General features: G+C 41.9%; 1 protein-coding gene across 5 annotated transcripts in view; it reads left to right on the top strand.

Annotated features, from left to right (window-relative positions):
- Window positions 1-26,064, top strand: part of PLA2G7 (phospholipase A2 group VII) — a 34,631-nt gene extending 8,567 nt beyond the window's left edge. For 3 of the 5 annotated variants that reach the window (XM_060307620.2, XM_060307619.1, XM_060307617.1), the window contains exons 2-11: window positions 6,266-6,387; window positions 6,831-6,975; window positions 8,538-8,631; window positions 11,037-11,105; window positions 11,653-11,779; window positions 12,622-12,735; window positions 13,878-13,969; window positions 15,134-15,304; window positions 25,085-25,233; window positions 25,671-26,064. In XM_060307620.2, the coding sequence (XP_060163603.1) occupies window positions 6,292-6,387; window positions 6,831-6,975; window positions 8,538-8,631; window positions 11,037-11,105; window positions 11,653-11,779; window positions 12,622-12,735; window positions 13,878-13,969; window positions 15,134-15,304; window positions 25,085-25,233; window positions 25,671-25,813 (1,200 nt within the window). In that variant the 5' untranslated portion in view covers window positions 6,266-6,291 and the 3' untranslated portion in view covers window positions 25,814-26,064. Of the gene's footprint in view, window positions 1-1,747; window positions 1,891-6,265; window positions 6,388-6,830; window positions 6,976-8,537; window positions 8,632-11,036; window positions 11,106-11,652; window positions 11,780-12,621; window positions 12,736-13,877; window positions 13,970-15,133; window positions 15,305-25,084; window positions 25,234-25,670 lie in introns of all 5 variants that reach the window. The other 2 variants (XM_060307618.1, XM_030870532.3) reach the window with 1 other exon arrangement.
- The last annotated feature ends 163 nt before the right edge of the window (window positions 26,065-26,227 follow it).

Raw genomic sequence — 26,227 nt, 5'->3', positions numbered from 1 at the left:
GAAAGGAAGGAATGGAGAGACATACTGACTCATAAATGTCCTAGGCCACTTCCATTCAAATTCCCATTTATCGGAAATCAGTCCCGTCTAGCTACCAGGGAGGCCAGGAAATTCGGGGGAGCACATAGCTACTCAGGAACACTGATTGCTGTGCCACGGATCTGCATCTTCCTGCAGAATAACCACGCCAGCTAGTTAGTACCCCATTCGTATCAGTGGGACAAACACCCACATGGATCATTAAACATGGCTCAGTTTATGTGAGTAACCGATGTGTTAGAAACTACCAGGATTCAGAATTTATCCATGCAGCAGGCATTTACTGGTGCCTACTCTGTGCCGGGCACTGTTGTAGGTCCTGGGAATACAGCAGGGAAAAAAAACAACAACAACAAAAAACCCAGCCCCAATTCCCTACGCTCACAGAACTGACTTTCTGGAAGAGGAAGATAAACAATTAACAAGTAATCCAGAGAATCTCTATTGGTGATAATATTATGCAGAAAAATAAAGCAGTTGGGGAAACAGGGCACTTATTGGTGTATGTGTTGGGGGGTAGATTGTAATTTTAAACTGGTCAGGGAAAGCCTCACTGAGAAGGTAACATGGAAGCGAAAACCTAGGAGTGAGGGAGCCGGTTATTTGGGTGTCAGGGCAAAGAGCCTTCCTAGAAGAGGAACACAGGTACAGATCCCAAGGTGGGACAAGGCGGGGCCTGAAATGTTTGCTGGATGGCAAGGAAGACGTGTAGTTGCAGTGAGGATGTGGGTGAGTGTGCAGGAGAGGCTGGGATGTCTGCTCAGGAGTCTGTTGAGTACAGGCTGCAGAGCCTTATATGTTACTTTAAGATCTGTGGCTTCTGCTCTGTGTCATGTGAAGCCATTTGGGGGCTTTGAGCACGAGGAATGGCATGATCACTCTGGCTGCTACACTGGGAATTGACCATAGGGTTCGGGGAGACCAGTGACAGGTTATTGCAAAATTCAAGAATGAGATGGTGATGGCTTGGACCATTTCCATCACCCCAAAAAGAGGGGAGAAATTTTCAAGGGGAAAAGTGATTCACAAATACAAGATAGTTTTTGCTGTTAGCAAAGAGCCTCCCTGTAATATAATTTATTATCATCACAAGTCCAGTTGTATTCATCAGTGCTACCGACATTTCTCCCACACAAGCTGCATGCCAGGACCCCTGTTAGGCACTTGGGACAGCAAGTAAGATCTGCCCCCTGCCTTTGGGAGGCTCTCAGGCGTAGCAGGGTTATAGAGATCCCCCAAAATATAACATCATCAGCACCAAAAACACACCCAGCTGCTGCAACACGATTATTTTACAAACATGATGGAAACGTTAGCCAAAACATACTGAGGGTTTACTATGAGCTAGACATGCCCTTGGATATGATTATGATTATGACATGTGATAAAATTATTATAGTTTGATGCTCTTCTTTCTAACCACACTAGACTGCTACAAAGTTAGGGAACTAGTGGCCGAAAACCTAATATTATAACCTAAAAGTGTTATTTCTGGGCTCTGCAATCCAGCATGACCAAGAACTCTGACACCCTAGTACCTCCCAAAAACCCATTCTAGAAAATGCATGTGCTGTTTTTTCCCAAATGTCTTCTCCCTTTATAACACACGGAATCATGTTGCTAGTCCTTTAATCTCACTGATAGGTTAGCCTATTTAAGTCCTCGTTGTTGCATGTCTTTTTTTTCCTTTTAATCATCTGCCTTGAAGAAGGTTAAGCTGAAACGGCTGCTCAGCTTCCAAGATGTTGCCACCCAAACTGCACGTGCTTTTCTGCCTCTGCACCTGCCTCACGCTGGTTCATCCCTTTTACTGGCAAGACCTAAATCCTGTTGCCTATATTGAATCATCAGGTAAGAGGTATATTTGTTCAAGGGCTTGAGCCACTGACCTGTTGCCAGACTCGAAGTGGTCCCAGGGAAGTTGCACGTGTGGACTTCTAAGAAGATTCTGATGAAGATGAGATCCTCAGTTCTCCCGGGGGAGGGGGGAGGGCCTCACTCTTTCCTCTTCTTAATGAAACTAGAGGAGTGCCTTCTTCTTCAACATCAGGACTGCAGGACAGCCTAGGATGAGGCCTTTTCAGACAAGCTGGAACCTCAGCGTGCAGTCACCGTAGAGAAGGTCTACACCGCCCCTTCTATACCTCATTGCCCTGACTCACGCCCTCTCCGTGCAGTAACACACTTCCCCTGAAGTGCCTTCAGAGGCAACCCCAAACCTGCCCCCACGAAGGTGAAGGAGAGGCAGGAGTCTTGATCAACAGGTGAAGTCCTGGTTGATGGTGGAGTGTGTGAGAAGATGGCGATTTAGAGTTTGGGATCCAGAGGGGGACAATCTTTTCTATCTAATGACAGACAGGAGCAGGGACCAGTAGGCACTCGGAGCTCCAGATGAGCATGGATGTGCATCCCTTGCTCTTTCTTACTTTGCAGGGTGGAGGGAAGGAGAAGAGGGGGAGGCTTAGTCAAGCCCAGGAGTGGCGGCTGGAATGGGACAGCCATCTCTAGACAGGGACATCTCCTGTCACCTAGAATAACCTTGATTGAAAAGCGATTCCTTCTGGTGCTTTGTGAATTCCTGCTAATCCCAGAGGGTTGGGATGCATGAACTTCTCTATCTAGTCTCCTCAGGTGAGCAGCATCAGCGGCCTCTGCAAGGTGCCATACTGTCTGTACCACAGACGCACGCACCTGGGGAGATAGGGCAGCCCTGGATCTAGTTGTGCGGTCTTGACGGGTGACTCCTTACTGTGACTTTTACCAAAGATCTTTCATAACCAGTGCCTTACAAATCTGGTCCTGCTTCATAGTTGGGGAAATGATTGCAACAGCAGAACAGGGACCAGATCTTCTATCTATGTTTGCATAGGAAATGGCATCATATCTCACAGGTCCATTCATGCAACAATACTTATCAGAGAACTGAGGTGTGCGTAATACACTGGTGACTAAGACAGAGGGTTTGTAGTCAAGCTCAAGGAGGTTAAATTAATTCTCAAGGTTAAATTAATTCTCCCATTCCCTTATCTGTATGTTGAAAACAGGTAACATCTTACATGACGAGCAAATTCTTACCTAGGAGACATTTGCCTCATGTGCTTTTTATCGGTACAGAGTGGGAATTTCAAAACATGTTCTCTATTCCCCCATGTCTGAAAATCACTGGAAAGCTGTTACTGGACAGTCAGAAACTTGAGGACATGCTTGATTCATCTTTGTCATCCCAGCCTGGGGCCCAATGCCCCATTCATTTGAAATACTCAAAAATGAATGCATAAATACTTTTAAAATTATGCATAAATAAATTTAAAATTATTAGAAATAGTTTATTCAATAAAAGATGAAAATAATAGATGATTATTTGTATCATTCTTAATAAATGAATACATAGAAAATATGATCATGCAGCCAAAAAGTTTGTAAACATGGCTAGAGATATCCCATTCGCTAATGGAGGACATAAAGCCATATAAGAGAATGTCATTTTCCTAGCACGTGTACATTCCATCTCCAACCCCAGGAATGAACATCAGGACTATTTGATAAATGAACATCACCAAAAATGTATAATAAGATTAACAGCATACCATAGGTTCTAATGCTCCTATTAAAATAGAGTTGAAGAAAAACAGGAAGTGACATTTGTAAGTTCTGAACCACAAAACTATATCATCTACAGAGTGGCCATTCAACCTGGCAAGTCTCTTCCCTGCATCTTCCTTCATGATGAGTGCTGATAGTTGGTTAGAGAATGGGAAATCTAGGACCATGACCAGATTAGCTGCGGGCTGGTGAACCTTTTCTTTCTTTTTCTTTCTTTTCTTTCTTTCCTTCTTTCTTCCTTTCTTTCTTTCTTTCTCTTTCCTTCTTTCTTTCTTTTTTCTTTCTTTCTTTCTTTCTTTCTTTTTCTTTCTTGTTTATTTTATTGAAGTATAGTTTATTTACAATGTTGTGTTTAATTTCTGCTGTACAGCAAAGTGACTCAGTTATACATATACATTCTTTTTCATATTCTTTTCCATTATGGTTTATCACAGGATATTGAATACAACTCCCTGTGCTGTACAGTAGGACCTTGTTGTTTGGTGAACCTTTTCTGCAGCCTCCCTGGCACTCACCAGCCACAGGGCCCTGGAGGCCTACACTCAAACCTGGGTCAGCTCAAAGTTTCCTGAGACCTTTTCAGGGGTCAGATGTCCTGGAATACACCTCTCACAGTCCAACAGAAGGAAAGGAGCAGGCAATCTGAATCTAGAAAACTGAATCCAGATACACTGATATATGGACTCACCATCCTGAAATTACATGAGGACTTGATTGGGGGTTAGAAAGGGGAACAGGTGAAACTGCAGGTGTGTTAAAGGGTTTTGGCACCAGAGAGAGAAAATGTTTCAAGAGTGGGTGGGTAAAAGAATAGAGGCCATGGTCCTTCCCTGGTGGCACAGTGGTTAAGAGTCCACTTGCCAATGCAGGGGACACAGGTTCGAGCCCTGGTCTGGGAAGATCCCACATGCTGCGGAGCAACTAAGCCTGTGTGCCACAACTACTGAACCCACATGCCACAACCGCTGAAGCCTGTGCACCTAAAGCCCGTGCTCCGCAATAAGAGAAGCCACTGCAATGAGAAGCCCGCGCGCCATAACAAAGAGTAGCCCCTGCTCGCCGCAACTAGAGAAAGCCCGCGTGCAGCAACAAAGACACAATGCAGCCAAAAATTAATTAATTATTTAAAAAAATATATATATATATGCCGTCAAGCATTTAGCAGAAACAAAAGAGACCCAGTGACAGCGAAAAGCTTAGTTTAACTCATTTTCACAGATATTTTTTGAGCACCGCTTATGTGCTAGACATTGTGTTAAAGATGTGAGGATACAAAGATATGGATGCAGCTCTTACAAAATAGCCTTGGGAGACAGAGTGTGCAGACACATGATTTTACTCTAATATGATAGGAAGAAAGATAAAAATATATACAGGGAATTGATTTGATACTGAGGATGAAACGATTAAGTCTGGGGTGGTGGTCAGGGCAGGCTTCAGAGAAGATCAAGATATTAAAGGTCGAATAGGAGTTTGCCATGGGGATTTCAAGCGCAGGGAACAGCATTTACTAAGGTGTAGACGCATGGAACAGCCCCGTGCGTCACTCAGCAGTGCTGGAGCACAGGGAGGGAGATAACAAAGGAAAAAGCAGCAGAAGAGGAGGAGCCAGTGGACCTCCAGATCATGGAGGGTCTTTCTTACAGTGCCCGGGAACTTGGGATTTAACTTGTGTACCTGTGAACCTCTACGAGCTTCAACCCCCAAACACTGGAAAGATAAGCCACCCCACGCTGGAAGCCATGTGTAGATTTAAATATAACCTACAAACTGCCTTCCAGAAAGATTCCAGTACATTCCCCCTTCAAGAAAAAATTCCTGGTGATGATAGGAAAGCATTGAAGGATTTGAAGAGTTGCCTGGTGAGATTCATGCTTTAAATCACTCCAGGAGTTGTGTGAAAGATGCAGTTGAAGGAGTCAGGATCCAAGGTGAATAGGACACTTGGGAGAGATGGCGACTGTCCGGTCAAGAACAGTTAAGGTGTAACTGAGACAGTTGAGCTAATGGGGTAAGGATACATTGGAGAGAGAATCCTAAGCTAAAAACAAATGTTAGAGATTGGAACTTGGTTGGATGTAGGGGATAGAGGAGAAAGGGTTAGGAGAGTAGCATGATTCCCAGGTTTCTGGCTTGGGATCCCCAAGCTAGGGAATTCCGGAGTTGCATGCTGTGTGTTTGGAAGATGAAGAGGGGGAGTTGGGAGATGGTCATTTAGTTTCATTCTGGACCATAGGCTTTGCTGTTCCAATAGGAAGGCTTCCAGTGGGAAGTCGTGAGCCCAAATCTGAAAGGTGGATAGAGTTCATGTTTAGGAAAAGCAGATTTGGGAAGTGGTCTCTAATATGCTCTGGATAGGAGTAGAAGGTAAGGGCAAAGCTGGAAGGATTGGGAGCTGATCCTCAGCATCTTAGGAAAAGGGCTATGTCGACCGCCATCGTTTTCCCCACACAGTACTTTGCATACAGCAGGCGCTCAATAATTATTTGTGTATTTTACTAATTAGTAAAGAAATGGAGGCAGGAAACTATGGGTAGTCCCTTGATTCTCTTGGAGTTTCTTTGTGTAATAAAGTCTGGGGTGTAACGGCTGACAAGTGAAATAATATTGACCTGTTTTCCAGCGTGGTTCAAAAAACTACAAGCTCTGATGGCTGCTGCAATGTTTGGCCAAACTAAAATCCCCAGAGGAAATGGATCTTATTCCGTCGGTTGTACAGACTTGATGTTTGATTACACGAATAAGGTAGTGATTTGATTAATACCACTTATCCTTATATTCTAATATTGACTGTGGCTATGGCCCATGAGAAGGTTTTGAAACCTGACCTTGCCCTCACCTGAGAAAGACTTATCTTGCCATTTGTATGGTCTCCTGGGAAGCCTTTGGCAGTTTAATTCATTCCCCAATTCGTTGCTCTCATCGGATTAACTATAAACTCTTTTTTTCCCCTTCTTTGCTGGCTGAAACCAGGCTGCTCATACTTTCTTTTCACTCAAAAAGCATACTGTTGTTCTATTTCTCTTCCTTTTGACTGCATTCAGTCACTACGGCAACTTAAAAAGCTCTCTGGACCTCTTGCGCAATAGAAGTATTTGGGTCCCCGCTAATTAAATATGCAAAATAGCTGTTAGAACATGTTTAAGAAGCAACTTGACTAAAAGTACATTAACTTCTTTCCTCTACAGGGCACCTTCTTGCGTTTGTATTATCCATCCCAAGATCATGGTCACTGTGACACCCTTTGGATCTCAAACAAAGAATATTTTTTTGGTCTTAGTAAATTTCTTGGAACACACTGGCTTATGGGCAAAATTTTGAGCATATTCTTTGGTAAGATTTGTGTTGCTTCTGCTTTTAGGCTCTAGAATATAAGAAAAGCTTGCAAATAGCAGGAGTTTCAGGCAGTGAAAGACCAAAGTAGATTGTCTCCAGTCCAGACATCTCCTAAGATGACAGAGTATTTCTTAAAAGGCCAGGTAACTATCAGAGAATCAAGGGTTCTCGTTTTGTCTATTCTGAATACGATGGGGTGCGTGGAGGGCGTGAAGGTATCAGACTTTCAGGCTGGCTTTAACATCTCTCTGTGGCTGGCCTGATTTTTGCTTCTTACATATTCTTGGAGGCAGTCATGTGGTGAGACCAGCAGCTGGGCTGATGTGGCTACTACCTTCTATGCTCTGCACTAAAGTGCTTTCTACAGTTGGGCAAAGAGAGAAAGAAAACAGAAGCCTCCATAACTCTCCAGATCCTAAACAAAGGAGTGAAAGCTAATTTCTTACAGGTCATAAATGAGGAAACTACTCTCATTCCCATCACCGACCCCCAAGCGGCCAGCCTCTCTCACTAAGACAATCCGATGTGCATTCATCACTTAATATGTCTGTATTTCGCTAATATTGAGTTGTCCTTCCTTATCTGTTTGACCAGACACTACTGTTGGGTTGATGTTAACCATGTCTTCAAATTTCCCCCTCAGAAATACCTACAACTTTTGGCCTTCATTTTAAACATCTCGTTGGAGTTTTCTTAAGAATCAATTTATAAGAGAAATGATGAAAATATTATCACCACGCATCTTTACGATGCTGAATAACTTATAAGTCACTTCCATAGCAATCATCACATGCAGTCTTCATGACCACATCTCCATCGTATTGATGAGAAAGTGAAACACAAATAATTGATGATAATGATGACAATAACAAGTGAGAAGTGAAGAAAGAAGAGACAACATCTTCCATTTTTTTGAGCCCTTTGCTATGTGACTGGATAGATGTGCTTTACATTTTCCTACTTAAATATGACTCTGACAAAAACCCCCTGAGATAGACATCATTTCCCTCATTTTATAGGAGTCTGAGGCTCAGAGAGTTCTCTTGACTTGCCCAAGGTCAGTAGCTAGTAAGTGGCAGAGCTTCCTCCAAAGCTACATCTAAGCGTGCAGTCGAAGATCTCTCCACCTTCCTCTTGATTTTGATCAAGTTAGAATGAGATGATTCTCCGATCTGAAGATTCTGGATCTCAGTGTAATATTCCTGAGGTTTACTGGTAGTTTAGTTTCAGAACATTCCCTCTGAAGTTTTGCCCAAACCTGGGATTCATCATAAGGAACGGCCTTCCCGAATACACCTCTAAGTAGGAAAATGTCTCACCTCAAGTTCAGAGCTGGCAGTGAGAACCGATAGTTAATGATCCTATGGTCCTAGGAAAAACACATAGTTCAGGCCCTCGGTTGGTGGTATCTAGTGGGAGACTTTTTAAATGAATTTACTATTAATGCATAAAAACATGAATTCCATGGGTCAGAATTTGATACTAAGGAGATATGTTAAATTAAATAGCAACACTCGAGTCAGAAAAAACACTAATTACAGTCTCCCACTGCTGTCTAGGTTCAATGACAACTCCTGCAGCCTGGAATTCCCCTCTGAGGACTGGGGAGAAATACCCACTCATTATTTTTTCTCATGGTCTTGGAGCATTCAGGTAAAGTCTCAGAGGTTGAACGACTTTAGCTTCTAGGGACAAATGACTGAATGCAGTTTTCCCCCAGAAGAGGGACAGCAGATTATGGAGTGTCAGGCTGTCCCCTGTCCTGGAGGACTTGGCGTTCCTCAGGAATTAGCTGGGATCAGTTGATCGGTCCTATAGCCCTGTTTCTTCCTGCCTCCAGCCCATGGAGACCAGCTTCACAACAGCGGAGACAGGCTGTCGCATTTTGGGTTGTTGTCTTTCTATATTATAGTATTTACACTCTCAAAATCATTCATCGTATTAGTTCAGGTCCTCCGAGAAACAGCCACCATGACCAGATTAGCGGTGAAAGGCATGTATTACAGAATGCCCATGGAGGATAGAAGGGAAAGAGCAGAAGCAGAAAAGATGGGGAGAGCCTTCATGATGCAGGCTGGACACCTGGGAAGGAGATGGGAGACAGAAGGACTGGATACGGAGCATGTCGAGACTGCAGCACAATTCTAAGAAAGATTGGGCCAGGCCGATGGAGGGAGTGCTTGACGAAGAACTGCTCCTCAGGGCTTCCCTGGTGGCGCAGTGGAAGGCTAAAAAAAAGAACTGCTCCTCAGAGGAGCTCTGCACCTCACAGGAAAGGACCTGCGTTAAACCCACACCATGTCCAGTCGCTGGGACCGACCCACGGGAAGCCTAGCTTTCACTCGATCCACAGGGGTGGGATCTGCGAGGGGTCTTTAGTCAACTGTGATCTCTGTGCCATGACGAGTGGCACATTTCCATGGACACCGCACGCCCTCCACTTTCTTCCTACAACTTCTCAACTGCCTCCCCGTCTCCCCCCTCAGAGGATTATAAGACTTTTAGAAGAGTGGCTTTTAGCTGGTAAGAAATTGTGTAGCATCTGCAATAAGAAATTATCGTAGTCCAGCTAGTTATTTGATTCCTTCTAGACCAGTGGTTGTCATCTCAGAATCTGAGGGCCAGCTCCAGCCTGCTGCCTGCTTCTGTAAATAAGGTTTTATTGCAACTCAGCCACACTCATTCATTTTCCCCATTGTCTCTGCCGCTTTTGTGCTATAACAGCAGAGCTGAGTAGTTGTGACACATAGTGTATGGTCCACAGAGCTGGAAGCAATTACTCTCTGGCTTTTTACCGAAAAGGTTTTGCTGATCCCTGAACTAGATGATTTTCCCTTCCTGAGTTGGTCCTGCATTGTCAGGAGTACAAGACATGGTGCCTACCTCCTTTTTGTTCCTTATGGCCATTTCCTATTGAATACATGATAGGAGAAAAGATTGTGCCGAGCAAAGATGTGGCAGGGATTCTGAATGTAGTTGCTAATTAGCACATGATCCTTTAAGCATCTCACCCTGTCCAGTCATTTACATAACAGCTAACGTGTGTTCGGTATTTCCCCTGTTGCAGACACGGTTATAAGCACTGAAACTGTGTAACTTACTTAATCCTTACAGTAACCCGACCAGGTACCATAATCTTATAACATCACCCTTCTACAGATAGCACTAAGGCAGAGAAAAGATAAGTGACTTATCCAAGGTAGAGAGCTAATAAGTGAGGGAACCAGGATACAATCACCTGCAGTGGTCAGAGTGTAGGTCCTGTTCTCTTAAGCATCGCATTGTACCGCCTTCCTGCACTATGTATTATCTTATCAAAACCTTATCACTATTCTAAAGCAAAGGCTTTATTATCTGTCCCCATTCTACAGATGAGGACAGAAATGCAGTAATGTAATTACCTAAAGTCGTATAGCTGGTAAGTGGCAGACGCAAGATTAAAACCCAGAACTCTCAGTTTGGGATTGACACGTACACACTGCTCTACTTAAAACGGATAACCAACAAGGATCTACTGTATAGCACAGGGAACTCTGCTCAATATTATATAACAGCCTAAATAGGAAAAATATTTGAAAAAGAATAGATACATGAATATGTATAACTGAACCACCTTGCTGTACACCTGAAACTCTCACAACATTGTTAATCAACTATACTCCAATATAAAATAAAAAGTTAAAAAAACACACAAATTCTCGAAGGCAATATTTATCATCACTGCACCAGTGTTTCTCAGCCTTGATACCACTGATGCTTTGGACTGGATAATTTCTTGTGGAATGTAGCCTTGTGCATCATAGGATGGTTTTAGCAGCATCCCTCTATCCACTAGATGCCAGTAACACCCTCCCCCTACTCATGATAATGAAAACCCCTCCAGACATTGTCAAATATCCCCTGAGTGGTAAAATCAGCCCCCTTTGAGCACCACAGCTCTCTGCTTTACCCCAGGGCACTACTACAGGGGCATAATTACCTCCATATTCCTACGTTTATTTGTGGACCCCTTGTAATCATGACTGGTAGTTGAACGCTTCCCTCTTTTTGTTTTGAAGGACAATTTATTCTGCTATTGGTATTGACCTGGCATCTCACGGGTTTATAGTTGCTGCCATAGAACACAGGTACGTCACCTGGTATGTGGCTGAGCTCTACCTTTCATACAGGTTTATGAAAAGTGCTGATAGGATTGTCAACTATGGTTACATGATGAACAAAAAAGGAGACTGAGCTAGATTGTCAAGTATGTAAAAAAAATAGCTAACATTTCTAGAATGTTTATTGAGTGCCGTGTTCACAGACCATCTCATTTAATCTTCATAACAATGCTTTAAGACGGTTATCATTACCACTGTTTCAAGGAGGCAGAGAATGAAGCTGAGGAAGGGTAAGTAATTTGCCCCAAACCACACAGCTAGCAAGTGACAGCACTGGGATTTGATTCCAGGAGAGTTTTCAACACCGCAGCCTCCCAGAATTGTGAAGATGGAATGGGTTGTTCACAGGCAACCATGTCTTTTTCTTAGAACTCCCTTGGGGGCTTCTTTGATTTAAAAAAAGGTAGAGTGCAAGAAAGGGAGTCAGAAAGAGTCACGGCTGGGGATGAGGAACACAGGTGAGATGAAGGAGAGAAAGAGCAAGCGTAAGTAATTGATTCTGTTTGTATTGTAGAGATGGCTCTGCATCTGCGACTTACTATTTCAAGGACCAGTCTGCTGCAGAAATAGGAAACCAGACTTGGCTTTATCTTAGAACCCTAAAACGAGGGGAGGAGGAGTTTCCTCTACGAAATGAGCAGGTATGTTGCAAGAAGAAGAGAGGTGGCATGGTGACCAAAAAGCATAGGCAAAATGATGACATTTGTTCGTTTAATTTTACATATGGCAGACCGTGCTCCTAGATCTCCTTACTTCCCATCCCCAAAAGATCTGTCAGAGGATTCTCTGAGTAATCAAATGCCCTTAATGAAATATCTGGATCATAGTAAAAACAAAGACCAACATAAAAATCCTAGGAGATGACAGTGAATATTCAGAATCCTTTTGCATTAGAAGTAAAGACTACTTTTCACAGAGGTGGTATAGAATAGCATTAAGAGTCCAGGCCTTAGAATGCAACTTTCTATGTTTGAATCCTGGCACCATCACCTCGCAGTGGAGTGATCTTGAACAAGTTACTTATTCTTTTTGCTTTGCTTCCATGTTTGATCCGTTACGAAATAATGAATATTAACAGTATCTTTCACATGGGGCTTTGAGGAAGATCAAGTGAAATAAAGCACATTGCTTTCCACCTCAGTACCAGGCTTTATAGTGGGTGCTTTTTATATATGTTATTGCATTTAATCCCACCCACATTCACTGAGGCATTATTATACAATAAATGGAAGTTCAGAGAGGTTAAGTAAATCATCTGAGGTCACACAGTGGGTAAGCAACAGAGTCCGGATTTGGACCAAGCCATAACTACCTGTAAAGCTGGTGCCTGGGTCATCATGCTAGGCTGTGTTCTAATCACTAATCTCAAAGTCATTTCCGGTTTATAAGCAACCGCGTATTTTTTCCACCTGCCCCCTCTGCACAAGCTTTAAGCGTTACAACTCTTTTCTTTGCCATTTCCTTCTTCTAATCGTCATATTAGGTACTGCAACGAGCAAAGGAGTGTTCTCAAGCTCTCGATTTGATTCTGGACATAGATGGCGGGAGACCAGAGAAGAATGTATTAGATTTAGAGTTTGACGTGGAACAGATGAAGGTGAGCTTAAAAAAAATCCATTTTCCCCCGGCCTAGACTTCTTTATTGCTCACATTTTTGTCTGTCTTACTGCTGTAAGACAAGATACAATATGATAAAGGGCTGCAAAAAAAAAAGTACCTGCAAAATATTCCAACAGTGAGGAACACATCAGGTTGAACTACATATGAAATTGCCACCAGGCAGCTTTGATCTACAAAAATGGCAAATTTCATATGTTTCAACTTAATACAACCAGTGGAAGTATTGTAATTTCTTGGGCAGTTCCTGCATGTTTTTGAGCTTGATCTTGAAACGCTGGTGAAAAGTTTTAGACAAAATATTGGGGTGGGGTGGAAGGATATCAGAGTGGACCGCGTGAATGAAGACTCAAACGTGTGTGTAGGGGGGTGGAGTGTAGGAAAGCACAGGGCACTAAGATGATGGTATGTCCTCCAGACACAGTGAAGCGTTTGTGTCCCTCGGCTAGCCACTCTCCTGTCTCCATACCTATGGATGTGTTGTCCCCTTGGTCTGACACCCCATCTTCCTGACTCAGTCCTGCTTAATCGTCAACTCAAGTCGGGTATTACCTCGGCCATGAAGCTTTCTTGGGCCTCACTGCCCACCCTGGACTGGTCTGGCTGTCTATCATATGTGCTCCATGGTACGACCCTACTGCATCTGCATCGTGTATCCGTCGCTCCTTCCCTAATAGACTGGGAGCTCATGGAAAATGAACTATAATGCCTGGCACAGAGCAGGTGCTCAATCGATACTCAGGGAGTGAACAAACTAATAAACATGGAGGGGGGAGGGGGAGAAATCAGCAATGATGTTGATGCTTGAAGTGTGGGTGAAGAGGAAGGCCATGAAGTTTACCTCTGAACTCTTAGAAATGCTCAACAACTATGTGCGTGTCTTTGTGTATATATAGGTAAGCATGCATGTATATGTACATATATGTGCATATGTTTAAATATGTGTATGTGGGTGTGTGGGTGCTCGTGAATGTATGTATGTGTATATATATTTCTTTTCTAAGAAACCAAGGTACTTAACCATGCCTGTGAAAAGATAAGTTTATAATTCACAAAATCACTGCCTATCCTCCGAACAACCTGCAAGATACTGATGAACTTACATCATGCTTTTTCACATAGGACTCCATCGACAGGGATAAAATAGCGGTTATTGGACATTCTTTCGGTGCAGCCACAGTTATTCAGAGTCTTAGTGAAGACCAGAGATTCAGGTAAGAGAATGAGTCTCAGTGTTTGGAAGCGGGGGGAGTGATAACACACGTGAGATAGAATTTATCAAATTCTTAGTGAGGAAGAGATCCTTCGGAATTCACAAGTTTGTTCTTTTGCCTCCGTAAAGTCCTCCGTATGAATTTTCCTCAACAGAAACCAACTACGTCTCTTGCTACTGAAAACTCTTCGCATCTCTCCATATTTTTCCTCGTTATTATTCATCTGCTCAAGCGCTTATTATTTTCATTTGGAAGTTTAGCTTTATATATACGTATTATCTGTGACATAATAATTGTAATAAAAATATTGTCATCTTATACTATTTTCTAGACTTCCCCAATAGGTAGGGCATTTTTTAATTAATTTTTTTCATCCTTAAGATGAAGTGTGGGCTAAAATTACATAGTTATGTGGGTGGAAGTCAGGCCCCCAGTCTTCTAACTTGAAGAAATATTTTCTTTCTTGAACCATTTTATCCCAGATTGATGAGACCATGTAGAACCAACCATGTAGAAAGAGGGTAGGATCATCTGTGAAACTTCATCTCACATTTCTTAAAATCTGTTTCAACGTAAGGGGATTCTCTTCTTTCCTCCATTTAGCACATAAAATAGAGTGTCCAAAAGGCTAAGAAACATAGGATAACTTACTTTTAAAAAGAAAATTAATTACATTTCATTTTCAAATGATATACTCCATAGGCTTTTCTTCAACACCCAGACACTCTTCCAGGTGAGGAATGGGTCTAACTGTTACTCTGAAAGAAGTATAATGAGTACACGACAGTGTCCAGAAGGACTAGAAACACAGGGGCAATAGTGCATGTACTGTATTTTTTCAGATACCCCCCAATTTTGAAGAATAGTACTTATAATATTTTAAAATTTATCTTGAAAGATGACAAAAAATGAATAAAAAAATTTTAAATATTATGTCTTTCTAAAGGTTGCAATTCTTAAATGCCTCCTAAAGAAAATGATTGTATAATTACAAGTTTGCTACCTTATAAAGCTAATCATATCCCTTTCCCACAGTGAAGTATAATACCTCTTCAGCTCAGTGAGATAACCCATAATGATCTGGTGTGCTGTGTGTCTCTGAATCCTTGCATTATTAGACATTCCTGTATCTGGGCCAGTGTGTAACCAGACTTCTTTGATCAGGTGCGGTATCGCTCTGGATGCATGGATGTTTCCAGTGGCTGATGAAGTATATTCCAGAATTCCTCAGCCCCTCTTTTTTATCAACTCGGAACGATTCCAATACCCTTCTAATATTATAAAAATGAAAAAATGCTACTTACCTGATAGAGAAAGAAAAATGATTACAATCAGGTAAGTATCAGTAAGTGACTTATTACATCATCTGAAACAGAAACTTGAAACTTGGATAAACAAGTAACGATATCATTTGGTTGCTACTCTAGAATTATTCAATTTGTTGTTTAGACTTGGAATAAGGGAGAATATTAGATAATCTCAGTTTCCAAGTGCATTTAGACTTACTCTTTTTAAAATGCAAATTTTTGGGGCTTCCCTGGTGGCGCAGTGGTTGGGAGTCCGCCTGCCGATGCAGAGGGTGCGGGTTCGTGCCCCGGTCTGGGAGGATCCCACGTGCCGCGGAGCGGCTGGGCCCGTGAGCCATGGCTGCTGAGCCTGCACGTCCGGAGCCTGTGCTCCACAACGGGAGAGGCCACAGCAGTGAGAGGCCCGCGTACCGCAAAAAAAAAAAAAAAAAAGTAAAATGCAAATTTTTGAGTAGTGTTAATATACTATTAATGTTAAATACTATTAACTATGTTAATATACTATACAGCACGTGCTGATAAATAAAATTTGCATGATACATGCTACCTTTATCTAAATGTAAGAGCAAACCTATACATTTTTAGGGCTGGGATGGGGGAAGTATTCCATCAGTAAGCTAGGCTAAGAACTCTTTAGAAAAAAAGTAAGATCATCTGTTGAGAACTGCAGTGTGTTTATGTGTTTGGTAAGCAGATGAATTTATAAATTCTCAAAAGCTATAATAGAGTCCCTTGAAGGGTCAGCAACATGCTTATATCGTGGATGTGAAAAAGAACTCCCAATAGCGTTTTGAACTCACGATGAGATGCTACAAAGCAAAGACTGAGCTCCTTCCTCTCCTATCTGAAACCTGATTTACTTAGAAGGGCACAGAAGAGGTGGCAAGAAGGAAACACACACAGTAAAGGCAGTAAACACCCCCAGGACAGAGAATGGAGGACTCTTCCAATTAAGGTGGTCAGAAAAGGCTGCTTAGAAGAAATTGGGGTAGAATTGGGTCTTGAAGGATCAAGAGACATTATTATTATTAAGATTTAATTTAATTTTTATTTTTTTTGGTTGTGCTGGGTCTTTGTTGCTGCGCGCGGGCTTTCTCCAGTCGTGGTGAGCGGGGGCTACTCTTCGTTGCGGTGTGTGCACGGGCTTCTCATTGTGGTGGCTTCTCTTGTTGTGGAGCACAGGCTCTAGGCACGTGGGCTCAGTAGTTGTGGCGCATGGGCTTAGTTGCTCCGCAACATGTGGGATCTTCCCGGACCAGGGATTGAACCCGTGTCCCCTGCATTGGCAGGCGGATTCTTATCCACTGCGCCACCAGGGAAGTCCCTCAAGAGACTTTAGATAGATGGTGAGGAAGGATCTAGATATTTAAGGTAAGATGTCAACTTAGCTTATTGGTATGTGCAAGTCTATTTAATTCTAAAGCAGAAATATTACAGAACACCCAACCTTCCTTATTGGCTATCACTCTCTCTGTTTCTTCCCTTCTCTGCTAGAAAGAAGAGCTTGTACTTAATATTCCCTGTCCTTACATCCATTTACTCTGAATTCTGCAGTCTGTCTTCCTGAACTGCCACCAGTGAGCTGAAAATGGCCCCACTGAGGACATAGAAGTTTCAGTCGCCTATTGGCAGCCTCAGCCTTTCTCTCTGCATCCCTCCCACCTGTTGACTACCCCCATTTCTCCTCCCTTGGGTACACTAACCCCACTCTCTCCTGCTTCTCGCATCCTGTAGATGGCTTCCTCCCTTTCTCCCCCACCGTCTCCTCCTCTTCAGGCCATCTCTCCACTGTTGGTGGCATCCGGGGTTCTGCTCTCAGCTGTGCTGCGACCCTGCCTCTATTTACCTTCTTTATACTTTTGACTCTCAAGTTTGGATTGGGATGTGGGGAAGAGTGAGCAGAGTCTGGGCCTCGGTTTTGCGTAGAGATACCTAAAAGAATGGTGGTTTGCTTATAAGCAGCAAAGTGAAGAGGAAAAGTGGCATTGGGTGGGGCTGGAAAGGTGTGTTTTAGCCTTGGGTAAAGATGTCTGGCCACAAATTAGCAAAGTATATAATCTGTATATTATTAATGAAATCTATGGAGGAGATGAGACCACAAAGTGCGAAAAGAATTGGTCTAATAGAATCTTGAGGATTTAGGGGAAAAGCCAGTGAAGAACAGAGTAGTTCGGGAAAGGAGGGAAAATGTGATGTCAAGGGAAAAAACAAATGCAAGAAAATCAAGTGTCACGTGTCTCAGAGGTAGTAGAAAATGTGCAGTAAAAAATGGCCGTTTTGGGGAGGAGCTTCAAGACGGTGGAGGAGTAAGACGCGGAGATCACCTCCCTCCCCACAGATACATCAGAAATACATCTACACGTGGAACAACTCCTACAGAACACCTACTGAACGCTGGCAGAAGACCTCAGACCTCCCAAAAGGCAAGAACCTCTGCACGTACCTGGGTAGGGCAAAAGAAAAAAGAATAAACAGAGACAAAAGGATAGGGACGGGACCCGCACCAGTGGGAGGGAGCTGTGAAGGAGGAAAGGTTTCCACACACTAGAAGCCCCGGAGACGGGGGTTGGAGGAGGGGAAGCTTCGGAGCCGCAGAGGAGAGCACAGCAACAGGGGTGCAGAGGGCAAAGCGGAGAGATTCCCGCACAGAGGATCAGGGCCGACCGGCACTCACCAGCCCGAGAGGCTTGGGCTTCGGAGGTCAGATCCCAGGGAGAGGACTGGGGTTGGCAGCGTGAACACAGCCTGAAGGGGTTAGTGTGCCACAGCTAGCGGGAGGGAGTCCGGGAAAAAGTTTGGAGCTGCTGAAGAGGCAAGAGACCATTGTTTCCGGGTGCAGGAGGAGAGGGGATTCAGAGCGCCACCTAAATGAGCCCCAGAGACGGGCGTGAGCCGCGGCTAACAGCGTGGACCCCAGAGATGGGCATGAGACGCTAAGGCTGCTGCTGCCGCCACCAAGAAGCCTGTGTGCGAGCACAGGTCACTCTCCACACCCCCCTTCCGGGGAGCCTGTGCAGCCCGCCCCTGCCAGGGTCCCGGGATCCAGGGACAACTTCCCCGGAAGAACACACGGCGTGCCTCAGGCTGGTGCAACATCACACTGGCCTCTGTGGCCGCAGGCTCACCCCACACTCCATGCCCCTCCCTCCCCCCGGCCTGAGTGAGCCAGAGCCTTCGAATCAGCTGCTCCTTTAACCCCGTCCTGTATGAGCGAAGAACAGACGCCCTCCAGCGACCTACACGCAGAGGCGGGGCCAAATCCAAAGCTGAACCCCGGGAGCTGTGCGAACAAAGAAGAGAAAGGGAAATCGCTCCCAGCAGCCTCAGGAGCAGCGGATTAAAGCTCCACAATCAACTTGATGTACCCTGCATCTGTGGAATAACTGAATAGACAACGAATCATTTCAAATTGAGGAGGTGGACTTTGGGAGCAACGATATATATATATATTTTTCCCTTTTTCTTTTTTTGTGAGTGTGTATGTGTATGCTTCTGTGTGTGATTTTGTCTGTATAGTTTGCTTTTACCATTTGTCCTAGGGTTCTGTCTGTCTGGTTTTTTCTGTTTTGTTTTGTTTTGTTTAGTATAATTTTTAGCGCTTGTTATCATTGGTGGATTTGTTTTTTGGTTTGGTTGCTCTCTTCTTTCTTTTTTTTATTACTTAAAAATACTTTTTTAATAACTTTTTTTTATTTTAATAACTTTATTTTATTTTATCTTCTTCTTTCTTTCTTTTTTTCCCCTCACTTTTATTCTGAGCCGTGTGGATGACAGGCTCTTGGTGCTCCAGCAAGGCGTCAGGGCTGTGCCTCTGAGGTGGGAGAGCCAGGTTCAGGACATTGGTCCACCAGAGACCTGCCAGCTCTATGTAATACAAACAGCGAAAATCTCCCAGAGATCTAAATCTCAACACCAAGACCCAGCTCCACTCAATGACCAGCAAGCTACAGTGCTGGACACCCTATGCCAAACAACTAACAAGGCAGGAACACAACCCCACCCATTAGCACAGAGGCTGCCTAAAATCATAATAAGGCCACAGACACCCCAAAACACACCACCAGACGTGGACCTGCCCACCAGAAAGACAAGATCCATCCTCATCCACCAGAAAACAGGCACTAGTCCCCTCCACCAGGAAGCCTACACAACCCACTGAACCAACCTTAGCCACTGGGGACAGACACCAAAAACAACGGGAACTACGAACCTGCAGACTGCAAAAAGGAGACCCCAAACACAGTAAGTTAAGCAAAATAAGAAGACAGAGAAATACACAGCAGATGAAGGAGCAAGGTAAAAACCCACCAGACCTAACAAATGAAAAGGGAACAGGCAGTCTACCTGAAAAAGAATTCAGAATAATGATAGTAAAGATGATCCAAAATCTTGGAAATAGAATGGAGAAAATACAAGAAACGTTTAACAAGGACCTAGAAGAACTAAAGAGCAAACAAACAGTGATGAACCACACAATAAATGAAATTAAAAATTCTCTAGAAGGGATCAATAGCAGAATAACTGAGGCAGAAAAATGGATAAGTGACGTGGAAGATGAAATACTGGAAATAACTACTGCAGAGCAGAATAAAGAAAATAAAATGAAAAGAATTGAGGACAATCTCAGAGACCTCTGGGACAACATTAAACACACCAACATTCGAATTATAGGGGTCCCAGGAGAAGAAGAGAAAAAGAAAGGGACTGAGAAAATATTTGAAGAGATTATAGTTAAAACTTCCCTATTATGGGAAAGGAAATAGTTAATCAAGTCCAGGAAGCACAGAGAGTCCCATACAGGATAAATCCAAGAAGAAACATACCAAGACACATATTAATCAAACTATCAAAAATTAAATACAAAGAGAAAATATTAAAAAGCAGCAAGGGAAAAACAACAAATAACATACAAGGGAATCCCCATAAGGTTAACAGCTGATCTTTCAGCAGAAACTCTCCAAGCCAGAAGGGAGTGGCAGGACATATTTAAAGTGATGAAGGGGAAAACCTACAACCAAGATTACTCAACCCAGCAAGGATCTCATTCAGATTTGACGGAGAAATTAAATCCTTTACAGACAAGCAAAAGCTAAGAGAATTTAGCACCACCAAAAGAGCTTTACAACAACTGCTACAGGAACTTCTCTAGGCAGGAAACACAAGAGTAGGAATGGTAACAGAAATATACGTATCAATAATTACTCTAAATGTAAATGGATTAAATGCTCCAACCAAAAGACACAAGCTTACTGAAAGGATACAAAAACAAGACCCACATATATGCTGTCTATAAGAGACCCACTTCAGACCTAGGGAGACATACAGACTGAAAGTGAGGGGATGGAAAAAGATATTCCATACAAATGGAAATCAAAAGAAAGCTGGAGTAGCAATTCTCGCATCAGACAAAATAGACTTTAAAACAAAGACTATTACAAAAGACAAAGAAGGACACTACATAATGATCAAGGGATCAATCCAAGAAGAAGATGAAACAATTGTAAATATTTATGGACCCAACATAGGAGCACCTCAATACATAAGGCGAATACTAAGAGCCAAAAAAGGGGAAATTGACAGTAACACAATCATAGTAGGGGACTTTAACACCCCAGTTTCACCAATGGACAGATCATCCAAAATGAAAATTAATAAGGAAACACAAGCTTTAAATGACACATTAAACAAGATGGACTTAATTGATATTTATAGGACATTCCATCCAAAAACAACAGAATACACTTTCTTCTCAGGTGCTCATGGAACATTCTCCGGGATAGATCATTTCTTGGGTCACAAATCAAGCCTTGGTAAATGTAAGAAAATTTAAATTGTATCAAGTATCTTTTCCGACAACAACACTATGAGACTGGATATCAATTACAGGAAAAAATCTGTAAAAAATACAAACACATGGAGGCTAAACAATACACTACTTAATAACCAAGAGATCACTGAAGAAATCAAAGAGGAAATAAAAAAATACCTAGAAACAAATGACAGTGAAAACACGATGACCCAAAACCTATGGAATGCAGCAAAAGCAGTTCTAAGAGGGAAGTTTACAGCAATACAATCCTACCTTAAGAAACAAGAAACATCTCAAATAAACAACCTAACATTACACCTAAAGCAATTAGAGAAAGAACAAAAAAAACCCCAAAGTTAGCAGAAGGAAAGAAATCATAAAGATCAGATCAGAAATAAATGATAAAGAAACGAAGGGAACTATAGCAGAGATCAATAAAACTAAAAGCTACTTCTTTGAGAAGATAAACAAAATTGATAAACCATTAGCCAGTCTCATCAAGAAAAAAAGGGAGAAGACTCAAATCAATAGAATTTGAAATGAAAAAGGAGAAGTAACAACTGACACTGCAGAATCACAAAGGATCATGAGAGATTACTACAAGCAACTAGATGCCAATAAAATGGACAACCTGGAAGAAATGGAGAAATTCTTAGAAATGCAAAACCTTCCAAGACTGAACCAGGAAGAAATAGAAAATATGAACAGACCAATCACAAGCACTGAAACTGAAACTGTGATTAAAAATCTTCCAACAAACAAAAGCCCAGGACCAGATGGCTTCACAGGCAAATTCTATCAAACATTTAGAGAAGAGCGAACACCGATCTTTCTCAAACTCTTCCAAAATATAGAGAGGGAGGAACACTCCCAAACTCATTCTACGAGGCCACCATCACCCTGATACCAAAACCAGACAAAGATGTCACAAAAGAAGAAAACTACAGGCCAATATCACTGATGAACATAGATGCAAAAATCCTCAACAAAATACTGGCAAATAGAATCCAATAGCACATTAAAAGGATCATACACCATGATCAAGTGGGGTTTATCCCAGGAATGCAAGGATTCTTCAATATATGCAAATCAATCAACGTGATACACCATATTAACAAATTGAGGGAGAAAAACCATATGATCATCTCAATAGATGCAGAGAAAGCTTTTGACAAAATTCAACACTGATTTATGATAAAAACCCTCCAGAAAGTAGGCATAGAGGGAACTTACCTCAACATAATAAAGGCCATATATGACAAACCCACAGCCAACATCGTCCTCAATGGTGAAAAACTAAAACCAATCCCACTAAGATCAGGAACAAGAAAAGGTCGCCCACTCTCACCACTAGTATTCAACATAGTTTTGGAAGTTTTAGCCACAGCAATCAGAGAAGAAAAAGAAATAAAAAGGAATCCAAATCAGAAAAGAAGAAGTAAAGCTGTCACTGTTTGCAGATGACATGCTACTATACATAGAGAATCCTAAAGATGCTACCAGAAAACTACTAGAGCTAATCAATGAATTGGGTAAAGTAGCAGGATACCAAATTCATGCACAGAAATCTCTTGCATTCCTATACACTAATGATGAAAAATCTGAAAGTGAAATTAAGAAAACACTCCCATTTACCACTGCAACAAAAAGAATAAAATATCTAGGAATAAACCTACCTAAGGAGACAAAAGACCAGTATGCAGAAAATTATAAGACACTGATGAAAGAAATTAAAGATGATACAAATAGATGGAGAGATATACCATGTTCTTGGATCGGAAGAATCAACACTGTGAAAATGACTATACTACCCAAAGCAATCTACAGATTCAATGCAATCGCTATCAAACTACCACTGGCATTTTTCACAGAACTAGAACAAAAAATCTCACAATGTGTATGGAAACACTAAAGACCCCAAATAGCCAAAGCAATCTTGAGAAAGAAAAACAGAGCTGGAGGAATCAGGCTTCCTGACTTCAGACTATACTACAAATCTACAGTAATCAAGACAGTATGGTACTGGCACACAAACAGAAATATAGATCAACGGAACAGGATAGAAAGCCCAGAGATAAACCCACACACATATGGTCACCTTATCTTTGATAAAGGAGGCAAGAACTCAAAATGGATTAAAGACCTAAATGTAAAGCCACACAGTATTAAACTCTGAGAGGAAAACATAGGCAGAACACTCCATGACATAAATCACAGCAAGATCCTTTTTGACCCACCTCCTAGAGAAATGGAAATAAAAACAAAAATAAACAAATGGGACCTAATGAAACTTAAAAGCTTTTGCACAGCAAAGGGAACCATAAACAAGACCAAAAGACAACCCTCAGAATGGGAGAAAATATTTGCAAATGAAGCAACTGACAAAGGATTAATCTCCAAAATTTACAAGCAGCTCATGCAGCTCAGTATCAAAAAAACAATCAACCCAATTCAAAAATGGGCAGCAGACCTAAATAGACATTTCTCCAAAGAAGATATACAGATTGCCAGCAAACACAGGAAAGAATGCTCAACATCATTAGTCATTAGAGAAATGCAAATCAAAACTACAATGAGATATCATCTCACACCTGTCAGAATGGCCATCATCAAAAAATCTACAAACAATAAATGCTGGAGAGGGTGTGGAGAAAAGGGAACCCTTTTGCACTGTTGATGGGAATGTAAATTGATACAGCCACTATGGAGAACAGTATGGATGTTCCTTAAAAAACTACAAATAGAACTACCATACGACCCAGCAATCCCACTACTGGGCATATACCCTGAGAAAACCATAATTCAAAAAGAGTCATGTACCACAATGTCCATTGCAGCTCTGTTTACAATAGCCAGGACATGGAAGCCACCTAAGTGCCCATCAACAGATGAATGGATAAAGAAGATGTGGCACATATATATATACAATGGAATATTACTCAGCCTTAAAAAGAAACGAAATTGAGTTATTTGTAGTGAGGTGGATGGACCTAAAGTATGTCATACAGAGTGAAGTAAGTCAGAAAGAGAAAAACAAATACCGTATGCTAACACATATATATGGAATCTAAGAAAAAAAAAAAAGATCATGAAGAACCTAGGGGCAAGACGGGAATTAAATATGCAGACCTACTAGAGAATGGACTTGAGGATATGGGGAGGTGGAAGGGTAAGCTGGGACGAAGTGAGAGAGTGGCATGGACATATATACACTACCAAATGTAAAATAGATAGCTAGTGGGAAGCAGCCGCATAGCACAGGGAGATCAGCTCGGTGCTTTGTGACCACCTAGAGGGGTGGGATAGGGAGGGTGGGAGGGAGGGAGATGCAAGAGGGAAGAGATATGGGAACATATGTATATGTATAGCTGATTCACTTTGTTATAAAGCAGAAACTAACACACCATTGTAAAGCAATTATACTCCAATAAAGATGTTAAAAAAAAATGGCCATTCTATTTGATGTTAGGCTGTTGGTGGATTTCAAGTCCATCAATAAGGGATATTTATGAGGTGCTTACAGTTTAAATAATACAAGGCAAAATTTTGTTTGTCTATCTTTTAACCTACTTAATCCAAGGCTTAAATGCAAAGTGTTTTTGCCCAACAGCAAATAGGTATCCAGTTAAGTGTGGTGGTAAGGGGGCAGGATTCTGGCTCTGAGTTCAGGGACCCTCAACATATAAAGCATTCCACCTACTCAAATTGAAAGTAATCATGTCCTCTACAAAGCTGGAATCATCTCTTCTAAAACCAAGATGCCAAGCAAGACAGCAATCTTTGCCTTATTGATCTAGACGGGAGGAAGAATATATACTCTAGCACCCCTAAATGAACATCTTTGTGACCCTCAAGTACATCTAAGGAGATCAAATCTACAAATTTTGTTTCCTTGGTTTTCGTAAATAGGCCAACCAGGCCAGCATCTTTCCTGCACTGTAACTACAGAAATAATTTTGTCCAACAAAGTGATTTGTAAATGTCTCCTTTCTCTTTCAGGGGTTCAGTCCATCAGAATTTTGTTGACTTCACGTTTGCAACTGGCAGAATAATTGGCTACATATTCACACTGCAAGGAGAAATAGATTCAAACGTAGCCATGAGTCTTAGCAACAAAGCTTCGTTAGCGTTCTTGCAAAAGCATTTAGGTAAGAAAGGGATCTTCTTTCCTGACATAAACCAGATGATTCTCAGGAAAAAACTGTTTATCCTAACTGTGCATGAGTCCCATTTTGACTGTTCCCAGTTGGTTTACGATGGAACACTGCAGTCAGTCCATTTGAAAACAATTTAATTTTGCTGCTTTGCATACTACGCGTCATAGGCAGCAAGCCTACCTGTTAGAGCTAATAGTCTTTCTGTGAAGGCTGGGGCGGATTTCCATGCAGAGGATTCGGACAGCATAGTGCCTCAATTCCATCTCTCGTTCTGATGTTGCAGCCACACAGAGCTCACACAGAGCACCTTGCCTCCATAATGGTGACGCAATGTGGGTCGTCTGTGAGGCTAGGGTGCCACCTAGAGGCACTGAACTGTTTAACACTTTCCAAAGTTGAATATGTTTAGTGACATTTGTATTTTACAGGACTTCAGAAAGATTTTGATCAGTGGGATTCTTTAATTGAAGGGGAAGATGACAATCTTATTCCAGGAACCAACATTGACACAACCAACCACCACGCCACCCTGCAGAACTCTACAGGAATAGAGAAGCCAAATTCAGATTAAAAGAGCTTTTTAAAAAGTCTTGTTTAAAAACTGTCTAAAAGTGTGTATGTATGATTTTAATGTATTTTCTCAAATAACTCATATTTGAAAATGTAGGCTGTACCACAATAGTGATTGAAGCTTGGATTAAGATTTTTTTCCTTTAAATGTAAAGAAAGACTGCTACATATAAAAATCATACCAGCCTAAATTTTAGTTTTACTAAAGTGTTCCTTTCTCGGTGTCACAATAAAAAACTGATTTTACATTTCTTTAATGGACAAGTATATTAAAACAGGCATCATGCCATTGAAAATGTGTTACAATGACCTAACACTCCCTAAAAACATAATAAAAACAGATTTTCTTGCCTCTTTTTTTTCTATTATAAGCAGTAGAATTGAGTTTTAGCAACATGGTCTTCTGCGTGGGACT

This window comes from Globicephala melas, chromosome 11, assembly GCF_963455315.2.
Source record: "Globicephala melas chromosome 11, mGloMel1.2, whole genome shotgun sequence".
Lineage (NCBI taxonomy): Eukaryota > Metazoa > Chordata > Mammalia > Artiodactyla > Delphinidae > Globicephala > Globicephala melas.
The sequence above is the reverse complement of the archived record's forward strand: the minus strand, read 5'-3'. Positions and strand labels throughout refer to the sequence as shown.